General features: G+C 38.6%; 2 protein-coding genes across 2 annotated transcripts; both read right to left on the bottom strand.

The window, feature by feature from the left end:
* Positions 1-3,310: 3,310 nt before the first annotated feature.
* Positions 3,311-10,313, bottom strand: pigr (polymeric immunoglobulin receptor). Its single transcript, XM_020100747.2, has 8 exons — positions 10,102-10,313; positions 9,123-9,464; positions 8,934-9,015; positions 8,239-8,465; positions 5,913-6,000; positions 4,772-4,860; positions 4,582-4,631; positions 3,311-4,468 (listed from the first exon to the last, which is right to left on the bottom strand). Exons 1-8 carry the CDS (start codon positions 10,145-10,147, stop codon positions 4,385-4,387), a joined length of 1,008 nt encoding a protein of 335 aa, XP_019956306.2. The 5' UTR covers positions 10,148-10,313; the 3' UTR covers positions 3,311-4,384.
* Positions 10,314-14,676: 4,363 nt separating this feature from the next.
* dad1 (defender against cell death 1) lies at positions 14,677-17,059 on the bottom strand. Its single transcript, XM_020105352.2, has 3 exons — positions 16,849-17,059; positions 15,398-15,556; positions 14,677-14,875 (listed from the first exon to the last, which is right to left on the bottom strand). Exons 1-2 carry the CDS (start codon positions 17,057-17,059, stop codon positions 15,426-15,428), a joined length of 342 nt encoding a protein of 113 aa, XP_019960911.1. The 3' UTR covers positions 14,677-14,875; positions 15,398-15,425.
* Positions 17,060-17,119: the final 60 nt, after the last annotated feature.

Raw genomic sequence — 17,119 nt, 5'->3', positions numbered from 1 at the left:
ACTCTATCTACCGAGCCATAGCCGCCGTCTCTCATTGACATATGTACAAAGAAGACAGAAGTTTGCCCCAGAAAGAGTTATAAAAACATTAATACAGATAACACATTCAATTTCATTCATTCAAGTACCTGGCAATAGTTTATTGTGGTTACAAAGGACAATTCTGGTGATTCAAAGCCAACATCAAATAAAAACTGGTGAGCTCTACATTTCCTAAAAGGCCAGCAGCAGCAGCAGCAGCAGCACTGGCCAAGTGATAAAGGGTCTTGAAAAGCGAGAACATTTATCGTGTTCCCTTTTTCACTGAGCACAAAGTCTGCTTTTCTCATAGAAATGCAGTTTAGTGTTGTTGTTGTTCTTCTGCTTGTTACTCTGTGGTGATCTGAGCTACTGCATAGTAAACTTTTCTTTTTTTCCTTAAATATCATGTAAATAGGCTATTACATAGACAAACCCTAGAATAAAAGATCAACATATTAGTAATATACAAACCGAATACCAGGATTCACAGCCACAAAAGCATTTGAAACATGGTTGCAAGGATTCTCAGGCTACATGACAACACAACACTGAACAATGAATTTTCTTTTTCTAATTGTATTTTCTTTATCCCATAATAGAAAAACTGCTCTTTCCTTTGTTGAAGAATCACAGTTGCGGCTAAGCGTTCCCAGCTCTGGTTGGTTAACCAGCTGCTTCGGTCGTCTCATTACTGTTCAATCTACAATTCTAACACATCCTTTGAGGAATCCGTGCAACAACAGACAGCCCAAGCATGAAATGTAAAGCTGTTTCCGTCAGTTCATTTGTGAACTTCTTCGGATGTATTCTGTTTTCATTTGCTCACTTCTGTTTCAATCTCATAATAAGATTTCATCACTGTGCTCATGTCATCAGCATTCGCCAAAACAACTTTTCTGTCAAGCAGACTGTATCTAAGCGGAAATGTTAATTAGCCATTTCATTTTTGTCGGGACATAATCAGTAATTTGTGGAAACAAAAACTATTTACTGTCAGGAGGATTATTCAGTCACCGTCGACTTAGTTCTCTGCAACAGTTTCAAGCTGTCTAATAATGTAAGGGTTTATTGTTTCTTGATCATCATGCTTGTTGTTGACTGCTGATATAATGAAAATACAATTCTTAGATGTGTGAAGTTCCTGAATGAGTCAACACTCCAAAAAGGCCAAGAAGGTCTTGTAACCATGTCACTTATTAGGAGAATTATAATTTCAGGAAACTTGACTTAAATTCAATTATTTTATTTTATTTTAATGTAAAATATTCCAAGAAATTTTCCCTGAAAAACAATTACTTATCGTACTCTTTTACTTCTTCTTTTACTCTTAGCTTTTATGTTTTTTACGAAACATCAAAGTTATCAACTAGCACATAAACATAATTAACCATTTAGCAACAGAAATTTTCCTCAGGAGTTGGATAAAACATGAAGCAACAGGTAAATGTAGACTGAATATTGGACTTTTCTGGGGAACCACTGCAGTAGATTATTAGGGCCAAACAAATATTGAAAATTAAGTTGAAATTTCGAGAATAAAGTTGAAATCTTAAGAATAAAGACAAACTAAATCTGCGGTCGATACTTTAAAGTTGGAGAGTCCAGAGTGAAGTTGAAATTTCATCGTGAAGTAAACCACTCTACTCCATCTAATCCAGTTAGGAGTGGAGTGATTGACAGCTGTGTGAGCTGCCAGTGTTCCATCTTTCCACACTTTGATAGTTTCTCTTTCTGAACAGAACCCGTGAAGAGGCATAACCTCTTCAAAGTCCTGATACTGATCAATGACCACACTTTGTTCATGTGCTAAAAGAGGAATCTAAAAATGAATCTACACAAGTCATAGTCAGAGGTTCTAGTGATTGTGTATGTATGCATGTATTCTTAAAGGTTTTCCTTCAATCTGGAAATTCCAAATGTATTCTCAGCATTTTGACTTTATTCTTCATGTGCAAATTCAAATAAAAACACCTCCAGAATAAATTGTTATTACGTCTGGCTCTATTATTTTGTACTTCAGACACCACTGCTATTGAATATGCTAATGTTGCTTCACATTGGCTGTATGTGTGATTAACTTACAAATACTGTGAAACTAAAAGGTGTCATCAAACATGTCGTTGTTCGAGTTGCCCTCAGGTGATCAACATTTCAAGCAAAAAACTTGTTATACCAGGCTGTCAGGTAATATGCGACTAAAGGCCTTTGCACATCAATTCAATCTCAGGGCACTTTATATGTTTTAAGTTCGTGACCTTAGAATTATAGACTAACAAAACAGTTCACACAATGAGCAAGCACTTTGGCTGCTGTGGAGAGAAAAATCCTTGATGCATGAAATAGCAAATAATTTGGTGGCAAATTTCCACATACCTGACTATTCACATCAAATGAGATGCAATTTGTATTAAGCAAATAAATAATAAGCATAGAAAAAATTGTGCCTTGGGAAAGGAAAGATAAAATGTACATGAAACAATGATGTTCTGGTCTGTTAACACAATAAAAACTACAAAAGATGAAAAACCTTAGTTTAGATGGAGAGGAGAACTTGGTTCAGAAGCTTAAACTGTATCACAGCCATCAGGACATTTTGTCACCTATTTCTTGACCCTAGCCTCAAGTCGACTACATCACATACTTTTAAAGATAAAAAATAACTGTGAGGGATGGCCTAAGACAAATACATTTAATAAATCAACAAATAAACTTAATATACCGTGTGACTACACGGAGCAGACAGCTGTTCTTTCTCTATACTACTACTGCTACATATTCTGATTGCTTAGACGTGTGTGGGACTGAAGCGAAACTGTGCAAAAATCAACCTTGGTCAGACAATATAAATGTTGCTTGGTTGAATTCCATCACTGATGTGAAAGCTTGAATTGACTTAATGCAGGTTTCAGAAATATCAATAACGAGCAAAACAAAAAAACACATCTAGTGTGCAAATGCCTTAATACATATTTGAATACCTTTAATATTGTGCATAACTTATATTATGTCTGACACAGAGGTCTGGAGGCCTCTGCAGGAATGCATTAGTTCAGGTTGTTTTGTAAGAGTTGTTGTCTTGTCTCTGGCATTGGGCTATGGTGAACCTTGAGTCAGTCTCTATTCTCAAGAAGATAATAGCAATCCTGACTTCTAGTGACCCAGACTTGTATCTGCTCCTTCCCATATGGTATAATCCAGAAATGTTTTTACTTCAAGGTTTTTCATGCATGTTGGACCAACAATCTTCTCGGTTGTTATCAACTCATATATTAAAGTAAAGACGACTAAGGCTCATTATTTTCTTTTATTCACTTCGCACCACTTAGACGTTCAACCATCTGTGCAGAAGATTTTCTTCTTCATCTTAAATAGCAACAGGAACACTGTTTCCACTTCTTCATTACCACCAAGTTCTTTCCATTTAAAATATTATGAAATTACAGAGCTATAAATTCAAGTTTCATTATTTCATTTTGCCAAACAAACAAAAGAGTGGAGAACTCACCTTTGGCTGTGAAATACTCAAACTTAACAACTACTGAAAAAATAATATCAGTGACTTTAGTGGTAGTTATGGCCAAAGTTAAATAGAAGACCACAGGACTATATAATGAAAAATATGTGTGAAATCAGAGATAAGATGTCCGCAGAATTCAGTCCAGACTTTCTCTGGAGTTTCCGCTTCACACATGAACAACAAAGCATTAACATTTACATTTTGGGCATTTAGCAGACGCTTTTGTCCAAAGTGACTTACAATAAGTACATTTGTCACAAGCGAGAAGCCACAACATATCACCGTCGATGGGGTCAACCTCCAAGGCATTCAGGTGAGGGGGGGGGGTGCAGCAGGTAGGACAGGGCGTAATAGTTTTGCTGCAGAGATCACATGTTTTTGTCTACAGCACATCAACACGACCATCGGACCTTATCCTCAAAAACGACCTTAACATCTTAGTTAATGTCTTCTACATGTATGACACCGCTATAACCTCCTGAGATATTTGTTTTCTTTTTGTTCGTTTTTTATTTTAAGTCTGTCGCATTTCTGAAACTTCATCAACGTGCCGACTTCCTTGCAGTAAATCCTGTGGAGGATCTTCTGCTGTCTTCTCAAATGAGCTCATTCGGACATCCCCTAGAGTTTCAGGAGATTATCTAAAGTTTAGTGCAGGTCTGAAAATAATTGTGCAGACTATACCTATTGTGTGCTGAAAGTAGTTTACAGAAAACATCATAAATGTCTTTAAATGTGGTGCTTTACATAATATACAATAAACATTGAAAACTAAAGCAGTGAAATTACATTCAGTTACCGGGAACAAGAATAAACTCTGCACAGACTCAATGAGTACAGACAAGCTCAGTGCATAAAAACATCCTGGGAATCCTTGTTAAGGAAAATGACAGCACTATCTTGCAGGTCACCTAGATCCCTTGAACACTCCTGCGGGAGAAGAAAAGAAAATGAGCGCTGTAATCGTTAAAGCAGATCCTTGATAATAGCGTTTTCAAAAAGTGTGAAATAGAGTGATGACAGATATTTTAATGGAGGCTTACATTACACCTCGCTTTCATCTCTTTAGCTTGTCTCAGCACAGAATCCCTCTCTGGAAACACATAGTGAGGATCTTTAAGCCACAAATAATGATGCAAATATACTTACTCAGGTTTATTAAATGCATTTCATAGCACAAAAAGTGATTCTGTCTGGATTTAAAATATGCAAAGAAATAAGAGGTTGCCTTACTGTGAAGTTTCCACATCTTTCTTGCCAGTATGGCCAAACCCACAACCACCATCAGAGAGGCGCACACCAGCAAAGACTCCAGGATGTGACTAAAACACAAACAACTGAAATCACTAATCATTATATAGTGAATTTGCCATTTTGTAGTCCAGTCCACATGTTAAGTAAATTTTTTATACCCTCTACAGGACACTATATGGACTCATTGTATCCCACAGTGCAAGTAGTGCACTAATGATGGTCACCAACCAAGCAATATATACCATCATGCATTGTGCTGGCAGCACTGACAGGAGGAAAAACAGCAGAGAGATGAGAGGAGGGAGCATGTCTCAGCCTTCTCTCTCACTGGTGATTCTACTCCTTCTTATTGTTTTCAGAAAACATGTGCGTTATCATGTGGATAAAGATATTTCAGTGTCTGTCCCTGATATTTCCGATGGTAATAGAGTTTGTTTAGTTTTTTATGAGCGGCACGACACATTCATGAAATATCTAATAAGAGCATGGCAGCACATCACAGCACAAACTGCTACGAATGAGTTTATTTCTACATTTAAACATGGTCATTCAACATGTTTTTTAATCTAAAATTATTAATACCAATGTGCAAAATAAAGATTTAAAATTAATTATGGGATTTTCCACTGGTTGATGTATTTTGTAATCCTGCAACAACCAGCGCAGACAAATTGTGCCAACTAGTGTCCGAAAGCATTTTTTTCTTGTTTTCTTTTGCAGATGATGTCACTTTATAGTGCTCTATGTAAAAGTCTATAAGGTGAGTAGGGGGCAGTGAATGAGTGGGTGATTTTGGATTCAACATCTTTACAGGCAGTCCAGTCAAAGCATCTCCAGTTGATACTTTATCCATCCCGACATTGTAACACAACAGCCGAGATGATGACGGATGTATATTCCTCTGCAAGAATGATGCGATCATTATCTGTGCTTTGCGAAGCTGAACCTGGGTGAACTCCATCGTTATGGCGAGGAGAACCATCCATAATGGTTAACAGCGTGAGCAGCATCACATCAAACATGGGAGGTGTGGTAAAGGAGTGGCAATTTATGTGTAAATGCAATGTGTAAATATTCAATGTGGGGGAAGAGGAATCATAAAGAAGTGCTTGACTATTACCCGTTCCAGCGCTCCTTGGTGATGGGTCTGGATGGAGGCAGGTGGTCAACAGAGTGATGCAATGTAACTGGGAGTGTTACAGATGTCGCTGCAGGGATAAAGAAATTATACAAAAAGCAGAAAAATGATGTACAGTCATAGGCAGCAGCAGTACACACAGAGTTCTACCATCAATATCCTTGATAAGTGACTTATAATAATCAATAGAGCTGTAGACATGAGAGCCTATGTCATCTGTCACAAACACATATTGATCTTCAACGCTGGACGTGGCTATTTGTCATCTCAGCAGCTTGAAAATTGACATGGGGGAAAAGGCCATAAGTCAGAAATGTGTGCCTCCTTTCTCATCTACAATGCCTGGTTCAAATATAATTCAGTTCTCAGAGTTCGCTGACTTGTCTGGTTTCTATTCCCTGTAGGCTCAACAGATCTTTAATAGATGTTTCCCACACTGAAATCTCACAGTGAAAGCTTTGATTGTGAGATTGGGGCTTTTTTAGGCTCAATTTTTTAAAAGCAACAAAGATCAATGCGTTTCATAAGTTTCTGTTATAATGGTGAAATGTCAGATTTCAGATGAAAGGTTATTTTAAATAATGAGGTGAATGTGTGTAAAAGCAGTCGCTGTGAGACAAAAGCTCAGGTGTCAGACTGCTTTGATGTGACAAGCTGATGTCACTGATTTATTTATACGGTCTCCCTCTCAAAGGACACTGCCTTCCCCGAGAAGAGTCCACTTGAGCATTATAATGTATTCTTCCAAACAAACAGTGCAGGGGTGTTATCACCATTATAAACAGGTAATGGGTGTAATATCAGAGACACCCTGCTCTAATCTTTCTTTCTGTCTACTCTTCTATTCTAGATCAGATTTGAGATCAACCGTTTAAAGATGGTTTAAAAAACAAAAACTGCCATTTCCAATCAAATATTTTCTGTAACTTAGTTTCGCAGATTTCTTTTGGAACCTGCACACCAGTATGAGGATGAGGTGGAGCTCACAAGTACTGAATGCTATACCCCTTCATGGGCATCCAGATGTTTGAACTATCAGGTGTTGGAGCTCAGGCCTCTTTCAGGTCCTCTTTTTCCTGTTTCAGTCAGAGGCTCAACTGAGGGGCTGCATAACCGAATGTTTGAAAAAAGTACGGACTTTTCACCTCTCCTCTGTTTGTTGGTTGGTTTGTGTGTTTACCCAAGATTACACAAAAACAACTGAATGATTTTCACGAAAAATTGGTGGGCCAGATCAGGGGATATATCCTGGATTAGTTTATTTCACTTCCTTTAATACAAGAGGTGTTTTTCAAAATGTTGTCAGTGTGTGAAATTTGGTGCAGCCTGACTGAATTTAAGGGGACCGTTGGGCCTTGGCGGAGCAGTGCACTCGACTGACTGACACTGTAGTTTTGAAGTGTTCCAGTGGAGTTTCAGGACAAATATATAGAGCTGGAATCACAGTGAGTTAAATGTTTAATGAGAAAGTCCATCCATCCATCCATTATCTAGACAGCCTTTCCTTTGGAGGTCCACAAAGTGGAAACTTTAAGAAGATATTTGTCCTCAGAAATTATTGGAAAAAAAATCTCAGCTGAAGAGAGGGTGAATAGTGCATTCATCAGGAGGCCATAGAAAACCTTTTTGAATGCATTGCTTACGTTGCTCTGTGTGTGGGTAGCCAGGCTGTTTACTAAAACTCTTGACATTTCAACTTTATGGTGACAGTATGTCAGTGTTGTGTTTGCTTGCTCCTTTGCATCCAAGTGTTAAAAATATATCAGAAATGTTTTAGATGAAAATCTTGCCTTGTGCAGCTTCAACAAATAATCAAATGAGATGGAACACGAACAACACACTTTAGGGGCTCCCCAGATGGTTGTGAAGAAAAATATAATAGAACATTTAAAATAAAATTACATGTTTTTTTTTACATTAAATTGTATGTGTCAGTTTTTAAATTTTTGTCTCTTGTTCAAATGTTTTTGGTCGTTTTTCCTCACTCTTCAGGAGAATGTTCAAATTGTGATTTGTGAATATGGGCAGTAGAAATAAAATTGTATTGATTGAATAATTTATTGACTGACAATGGTGCAGAGAAACACATATCAGCTTCTCCATCTGATCCATCAGGGGCTGAATTACACACTCATGGTGCAGTGGCACCAGTGACCCAACCCGTTCTCTGAGTTGTGCGATGAAGTAAACAGAAAACTGATATTTTACTGATTATACTGTTGGGTCACAACTCTAAAAGGTTGAGAAATACTGGTTTAGATTCCGAACAAATGCAGAAACTTGATGTGAAACACGGAAGTCAACCTACTAGTCGTGGGTCGTGGTGTGACCAGCACCTGCACAGGTATCTGCTGCTGTCCTGCAGAACACCAGTACCAGCCGATGTCTCTCATCTGCAGCTTCTTTAAGGTAACAGTGAAAGCCCCAGTTCTGTCATCACTGATGGCCACTGAAGTGTCTTCGTAGCTCCCTTCAGAACCTGTCACCAGACAGGAGCTCCAGTCTCCGCTCCGACACCACTTCTTCTCGCTCTCTCTGTTGACAAACAGACACAGCGGAAACAGGGACGACAGACTGTCCATCAGCGACAGACTTTGATTGAAGATTTCCAACAAATAACCAAGTTTCTTGAGTTTACTTGTGCTTTGTCAATGTTGTCTTCCTTGCAGATGCACTGTAAAGATTATCAAGGTCTTCAACTCAAAGGGTTGGGTTCAATTACTACCTTGAAAACATGTGTAGACTCAACTTACTCAATTTACAACTAAGTTTGTTTAATGGTCATTCATTGTTTGAACTTCATATTCTGAATTAAAACAATTATCTTACATTATCCATTCATGAAAATGTGCTTTCTCTTTTACAAAAACGTACAATCCTACACTCATTCAACAATCATTTTCAAGTTAAGATAACAAACTTGCCATGGTGTACTTGTATTTTAAGGAGGCAATTTAACTTAAGTTTCAAGTTTAACTTGACATGAATGGGAAAATCAAGCACCTGTATCTTTCACTGTAGAGGCATTCAACTGAAACACTGCTCCCTTCTTCTCCTCTCAAGGGGTTGTTCACCTCTAACATACCTGCAGGAAATAAAACAACTCATAGCAAAAGCCTGCATTTGCAATCAAACCATTTGAAGTACATCTTTTCTTTCTCAATATGGGTTCAGAATATCTCCATTACTCACCATGAATAACGGTGATGTAAGTGAATGCGTAAACATCGGCACTCCATATACCACCTACTTCCACGCCGCACATGTACCACCCAGAGTCCTCCTCCTTCAGGCTGTTCATGGTCACCGTGAACACCGACTGGACCTTGTCGTCCACAATGCTCGCTTTATCCTCAGCAGGGTTGGTTGAACTGGGATTCGTTTTGGCTAAACTGGTGCAGAACTCCTTCATCCTCCCCTGACACCAGTATTTCACATAGCTGGCATACTGAGGCTCGTAATGACACGGGACTGTGAGCGATCGACCCTCCAGGACTGCAAACTCTTTCACTGTAGTAACCCCACAGAGGAAGGCTAATGGAAAGTGGAGATGATTGAACACTGACCACAAGCTTGAACTTCTGCCGTCAGAACAGAACAGTCGCTCAGTGTTTCTTATCTGTGACTGAGCAACAGTGAAACTGGCCTTGAGCAACACTTAGTACAATATTTACGGTTTCACTTTCCACTGTAACAAATCACTTCCTACTTTTAAGTTCCGTCTCCATACTTCATATTCCAAAATTGGATTATCCCTCTATAATACAGATTTTTTGGGGACAAATAGAAAAAGGCTTTTGAAGACTCGACAAAATAAACATCAAACGTAGTTTAGCTTTGGGGCAAACAATACAGAAGCTCGGAAGATTGAAAATAACCCACAAAGACTTCCTCTGGCTCTTGCAGCAAACTGCAACTTTAAAAACCTTTTAACAAATGATAAATACAGGGAAGGGATAAAACTGTAAAAGAAAGTGAAGCATAGGAAACATATGTTGCATTGCATGACTCAGATTTGCCAAAAGCACAAAAATAAAGTGAGGTGGTGGTGGGATAGACATTAATCCTCCTTAGAAATCTTTTTCATCAATTACCAGCAGACAAATATAAGCACCAAATGATTATTAAACAACTACTGGAATCATTTGATCCTAGAAGTCATAGTGATTACCTTGGATCCATGATAATAGGAGAGTGAGTGTGAAGAGTTGCGCCATGTTTCAGTGTCAGTCTGAGATTTTAAGTCAGTTCTCCCCCTTATGTAAACACAGACTTCGGGTTCCGCAACGACAACTTCCCATTGGTCACGTGAGTGTTAGTTGGATCCAGATGTCCCAGATGTTAACCATGTAGGTGCCAGTTAGGTTTAAAAAGCTGGGGATGCTGTCAGGAAACAATGATTTGTGTATAAATAAAAAGTGTGTCCCCGCTGGTTTGAAAATCTGAATTTACTGCAACAAAAATGTATAAAGAATTTTGACCTATTTGCTGATGTCCTATATATTCTTCTTCATCCCAACAGGATTTATTTACTTTCTCAGATGCACAAACCTTCAAATTCTTTGACCTTCCATCACAATTTGAAAATGGGCATATTTGCTTTCTAGGCAAATATTATCTGAGAAGATGGATACTACTCATATCTGTAAAGTAACTATCAAGCTACAGCCAGCAGCTGGTTAGCATAAAGACTGGAGTCAAGGGGAAACAGTTAGCCTGGCTCTTTCCAAGGGTAACCCATCAGCACCACTATAGATCACCAACTGACACGTTTATGGGGGGGAAACCTCTTCTCATCATAGACATGAGTGCCCTTTCAAAGTGAAGCCAAAGCGTCACGATAGCCCCCTGGTGGTTGGCTGCAGTATAGGTCATAAAACCTGCCTCATCCATGTTAGCAGAAGGGACATGGACCGAACTAAAAAGTAAAATATACATGAAATAAATTTTCCTCAAAGATGGTTTCTGTCATTTACGGTAGTTCATGTTTGTTCAAGTTGTCATGTTACTGAAGTGGTTTTGATTACTTAAAGGTAAAGTGTGTAGGATTTAGTGACATCTAGTGGTGGTATTGCTTTATGCAGCTAAACACCCATAACCTCACCCTCCCCTTCCAAACATGAGAGACAACCTGTGGTAGCTTCAGTTGCCATAAAAAATTTGTCCAGTTCGTCCAGTTTGGGCTACTGTAAAAGACATTATTTTACATTCAATTTCTGCCAACAGATCCCTTTCACCTAAATCTTATACACTGGACCTTTGATTGATGTTGTAAAAATGGTGTGAAACATTATGAATAACAGCTGAGACTGATTCATGATTAATGGAGCGAATACAATATATTGGCAGGACCTCACCACTGCAGCTCCGTCTCCCGATCGCTACCGCACAGTTTCTATTATGACGTATCAGCGCAAGGTGGCAGCATTTGTATCCAGGATGTTTTGACTTCATGTCTGGATAGTGGGAGGAAGGAGAGGCTTGTCATCCATCTTTACATACAGTATATGCCTCACATAGGTTTTTGTAGACACTACACAAAAAAGATCTAAAGTATACGCATGCTATCCTACCCCAATTGCTTTCAAGCACCTTCTTGAAAGCAAATTATCATCATCTTCTCGTCTGACTCAGCAAAACAGCACATAAGAAGTTCTTCCCAAAAAAGTCAAACAATTGATCCAAGGTTAAACATCATTCTCACTCTTATACCTCCTGTTTTTATGATCTTTGTGCTTGCCATCTTTTTCATAGCCTATATTCTCCCAACGAACAAAATCCTGAGCGCCTTCCCCCCATGAAGGCAGATAATTCATTTGGCAGGCTACAATGAAGTTATTTGATTTTGATGCCTGAACATATTGGATTTGGTCCAGTCTTCATTTGTTGGATTAAGCTTCTACACACAGCCCCCACAGCCAGCGAATTAACAAACAATTATTCCAAGCCTCTCAATTTGCTCTGTGAAGGGTGTCAAGGATGTCCCAGAAGTCCCTTGCTTTTTAATGGGGCTACAAAGCTGTTTTATGGTTGTCTGTTTCCTAGAAAATTGTGTGAACAGCCCAGAATTGAAACTCAACTTACATGACAGTTCAGGCTTTTCTCAGAAACGAAACTTAACTTTCACAATACATTCCAGCTGTGTGGAAGACTAGTGGGCTAGTTGTGAATTGTGGAATCAAAATAACCAAGAAAATAAATAGACAGTCACAATTTCCCACTTGTCTCACAGAGTAGCATGCATGTGTTTTAAGGAAAGAATGTGCCACGATGCCTCCTAATGTTTGTTTTTATCACAAGGATTCAGTTTGGTGGAAATGAATACCTGATTTTTTCCTAAGCTGCCATTACTCAGAATGGATGTTAGTTAAAGACATTTTCTTCCCCAAGAGTCCGAAGAGACATATCACAATATGATCATGAGCAGTGATAGAAAATACATTTACTCATGTACCACTGCATTTCTAATTTTATGGTACTCAGTACTTGTATACACTTTTAAATCATAATGTTATAGTTTATTTTACACTACCATTCTGTGGTGGATTTAGTTGCTTTGTAAATTAAGAATTTGAAAAGGACCCAGGGAAGCGCAGTGTTGAATCTGGTGGGATTTGGAGAAGCGAAATTAATAAAGTCCACTTCCACAGTGGAGGCCGGGACTTGTCAACGTAAATTATGTTTCTGCTCACGACAACAGGCAAGTTCACAACAACAGCAACAATTTCCACTTCTGTGCACTAAGCCGAGCTTCAGTGAACTTTGAATAAACAGGTGGACAGCTCTTTGTGCAGCAGGAGTGCTGCAGCTTCAGGGTTTTGTGGACTGAGCCCAGCAGTCCAGTCTTTATTTGATGCAGCTCAATTACTTCAGGTCACTTTTACAGATTCAGAAAGAAGGCTGCAACTGGCATTTCCACAGGTTGAGCAAACAGCCCATTCCAAACATAATCAGCTTGACTGTGCAGCACCTTAGCCAACCGCAATATTTTAATATGGATTAGGTGTAGATATATATCAGCAATAAAATACAATATTAAAAATAAATGGCAGTATAATAGCACTTTTACTTAAATGTAGTACTTGTACTAAAATGTTGGGAAGAATTTTACAGAATGGTATTGCTACGTGAATTTTCTTTACCCCACTGACATGAATTTTTTTCCACTCACCTTAACCTATAACCAGGAAAAGACATTAATGAGTTGCATAAATGTTCAAAGTGTTATGGACTGAAAACCTCAGTATCTTTGTTAAGATCGTTTCAGTCATATAGGACTCTCAGAATCCGAGAGTGACCTCTCCTACAACTATATGCTATTCCTTTTTCAAAAGGACTGGTGCTAATGTCATCTCTTTAATGTGTATAGAGCCAGGTAGATAGACTACCTCTTTGACTGCTAATAAATCTGCCCAGGAAGAGATTTTAGCTCTGACCTTTCCAGCAAAAACGTGGGCCGCCAACTCGATTCAGACTATTTTTCATCTCCGCATGCGAGACGGTTTCATATCCAGTTGAAACTGGTCCTTTACAGTCAGATCTGTCAGACCAAACTCGCTAAAACGAACCCCCGGGTCAGAGCATTCAGTGACAAATGTAAGTGAGAGATGGTAATGCCTCAGTTTAAAGCAATTGAGCTGCAATGTGTTTGGTTCTATCTGAGAAGCAGATCCTCTCATTCCTCTGCAGGGTAATGTTCTTTTGGGCGTGTTGCACGAGAGGAAGGAGTCTGCTCCTAATACTTTCACGAAACATTTAACTGTCATCTTCCACATAAGAAATAATGCAATCTGTAAGTTCAGAAAAAGTCCTCTAAGGTATAGACAGTAACAGAGGAAATAGTCCGATCCGTAAAACAAGTAGAAGCACAGAAATATATTAGATATAATGCATCAAATATTTAAAAAATCGTGTAGAGATTAGCCTATTTCTTATATTAGTGGATCATTACTGTTGATACATACACTGTGATTAACTACTTAGCTGGATAAAAATGTTAAAACAAAATATATTGCCAACAAATAAAATGTAGCACATTGTTATAGGTCAACCTACCCAACTGGATATAATACTCTGCCAAGGCCCAACAGTCATCTCTTGAATTAACATTTAAATTCGCTAAATGTGGGGGTAGAAAAGGTTTGATCCCCAGCTCTTCCAGCCTACATGCACAAGGTTCGATTTAAAAAGCTGTGTATAATTGTCCTGTTTGAATGTCTGTGAACTCGACTTTTGATTTCATAGAGCCCAAAATATTTTGTGACACCGCTGCATACATTTTTAATAAGCTAATTACAGAAATGTACTGGTTACCACTACTGGGTATTGAGTACTTTTAACATTTTTTGTAGACAGGTGGATGTTTCATATTTTTTATGTCTAAAAAAACCCTGCACAAAAAAATTGTGTTTGCAATAAGCAGCTCTTCATGTAAACTAAAACCTTCACCAACAGTGATGGAAAATAAGCTGTTGTATGAATGAGGTTGTAATATAACAACACAGCATAATATAATATAGAATATAGATAAGACTGGTATAGCACTGTGTGGTGACATGGTCTTATTAGAAGGATGCTTGTTGACAAGCAAAAGAATAAGCATCTTATTTCTTTCGAGATTCTGATGCAATAATTTGCTCTAAAAGAGATGGAGGGGTGGAGACTAAAGCTCCTAATACAGTTTAATATTTGTGAAATTAAGTTGTTTTAGAAATCTTGAAAGGAAAACACTTGATTACAAGAAGCGTTCACCACATTCTGTTGTTTTTATTTCTTCACCTCAGTGCAAAAAGGGAATGCTTTACAAATTTGTACATTTAAAAAAAAAAAGATGGGCCGGTTTTTCAGTAAGAAAATGTATCACATGTGACAAGATGCAACTGATTCAGTGTTGAAGGTGGAATCGTGTCTTGAAGGGAAGATTTGATGTCTTCTCTTGTCGTGATCTTTGGGGAAAAAGGGAGAAGAGGTGGAAGGGTTAGTAACGTCGAGGTTATGAAACAAGAAACAAGAAAACAGAGTGTGACCTTTCCTCCACTGTCTGCTCGTCTAAAAATTTAATAACGCTGTTTTCTAGCAAAGCAAAAGCAATATGTGGTATCCTGTGGATCTACCCTGAATAGTAAGAGTGAGATTTGCTTTATCACACGCTCTATCTGGAGCGGTTCCACTGAGAAATAAGTGATGACCTGGCAAGGATGGTTAATGTGACTAAGAGCACCCAAAGGACAAGGGCGTGTGTCTTATTTTACAAACATATATCTATATAAAAGCCCATTTACTGTCCCCTGAGAGACTGTGTGCTATATCCACAGGAGGGTTGGCTCAATTCCCTGTAAACTCTTATATTCAAAGATACTGACTCTGATCATAAATTTATTTATACTGTGGTAATGGTGCGTAACAAAATATAAATGTTATGAATCCCACTTTACAAACACTGAGAAATGTATGTGTAAAATACAAACCTTCCGAGAGGGGGCTAATTAATTTGTTTCAACCGATGAAGTTCATCACAACCAGATGGAGGACAGTGTGAGCGAATAGGAAGTCAGCAAAGGCCCTCTCTGGAGAGATGGACAGGAAGTCTCCTTTGTTCTGTGGGTTGATCTGGATACGAAGACACACTGGAGAGAGAGAGAAAGAGAGAGAGAGAGAGAGAGAGAGAGAGAGAAAAGGAGGATTTAGTTTGTTCTGTGCACCACAAAATAAGACAAAAGCAATAGGACTATAACTAATGATAATTCTATAATAATTTAAATAATGATTTAAGAAGTTGGTAACATTTTCAACTGATAGTTTAGCAAATATTTTAAATTCATAAATGTATCAAAATAAGACTTGTGATGATGGCCGAATCATTCTTCTTTGAGCCATAATGTTGTTCCATACTAAATCCTCTCCCACAGTGGAGTAACAAAGTGGAAGTGTAACTAATAGGGGATTAATAACCAATATCATGATACAAATATCCACAATCTCTCCTCGTGACAGGCTGATGGAACAATTTTTTCTTTTCACAATTACACTGCAACACATGTAAATCATGTCATCTTCAGTATTCTATAGTGAGGGTAAGCTTTATGTTTTATATTGTCTCATATTTGCATGTGTCATGTGACTATTTTTGATCAAATCATGATCCAGTGATTAAACTATTGAGAGTAGGAACATTTTGGTCAATGTCTCATCGCCCCAAAAAAGACCTTTTTGCACTTTTCTAGTGCTGATGACCACTGTACCGCTTTACAGTAACAAATACAAAAATCAAGGTATGGAACAAACAGTGGAGGAAAAATCTAGATCTGTTTGTAAAACTGTGAATTTGGAGAAAAATAATGACATCACTCATCAATATTGCCATGCAGTAAAGCTGAGACAATTACTTACTGACAAATAATCATGTTGCTTAATGCAATGATCTATTCTATCATCATCATATCAGCCAAAGTGCTTAATGTCACCCAGGCTAATGTTTTACAGAGAAGTTCACACACCATCAGTGAACTCTGAGTAACAGGGTTTCTACTCTCCTGCACTATGAAGAATCATACAACTCTGAAACCTTGATCAGAGTTATTCAGTTACTGGTTTAAAAGATCTGTCCACTTGTAATATTAACACTTTAATGCAACAAAACGAGAGTAAACCCAACTTCAATGAAGGCTGTAACGTGCAGAATATTAGGATCTCTGTGCTGAGAAGTTGAATCAGCTTCCGGGTCATTTTGGAGGCTGGGGTTTGTGCTTCTGTTGAAGTGTATTGCAGTGAATACCATTAATTATTAGTAATAATGAAGCTACATTAGCTTGTTAGCTAGCCGGTGTCTGTGCTGTTCGCTGAAGGAGCTCTCGCCCACAGACTCAGTGGAACCTTCTTCTGGTGACAATAAGAACGCGTCACTGTGGAAGTGACTGACCTGCGAGGATGAAGGAGCCCACACACGAGATGAATCCGGACAGAAAGCTGTTGAAGGGGAAGGTACCGACCAGCAGACAGTAGAGGAACTGCAGAGCTCCTGTCAACAGGATGTACAGCAGATACGCGTCCACCACCTTCAGCTTGTTGGGCGTCGAGGAGCCGTACTCCTCCAGGAACCTGGCGACCACCGATATCACGGAGTTAGACATGTTTCTTCTACTGGAGGCTAAGTGTGCAGCTAGCAGCGGTTAGCACAGCTCCTCTTCCTC

The sequence above is a fragment of the Paralichthys olivaceus genome, chromosome 16, assembly GCF_024713975.1.
Source record: "Paralichthys olivaceus isolate ysfri-2021 chromosome 16, ASM2471397v2, whole genome shotgun sequence".
Lineage (NCBI taxonomy): Eukaryota > Metazoa > Chordata > Actinopteri > Pleuronectiformes > Paralichthyidae > Paralichthys > Paralichthys olivaceus.
This window is presented reverse-complemented; position numbering and strand designations above follow the sequence as displayed.

Excerpts from the sequence above, each read along its gene's own strand:
- pigr (XM_020100747.2), bottom strand. The coding sequence starts at position 10,147 with ATGGCGCAACTCTTCACACTCACTCTCCTATTATCATGGATCCAAG. Across the intron at positions 9,016-9,122 it reads TTACATCACCGTTATTCATG|GTATGTTAGAGGTGAACAAC; the intron begins GTGAGTAATGGA and ends TATTTCCTGCAG. Across the intron at positions 8,466-8,933 it reads CTCTACAGTGAAAGATACAG|AGAGAGCGAGAAGAAGTGGT; the intron begins GTGCTTGATTTT and ends GTTTGTCAACAG.
- dad1 (XM_020105352.2), bottom strand. The coding sequence starts at position 17,059 with ATGTCTAACTCCGTGATATCGGTGGTCGCCAGGTTCCTGGAGGAGTAC. Across the intron at positions 15,557-16,848 it reads GGGCTCCTTCATCCTCGCAG|TGTGTCTTCGTATCCAGATC; the intron begins GTCAGTCACTTC and ends CTCTCTCTCCAG.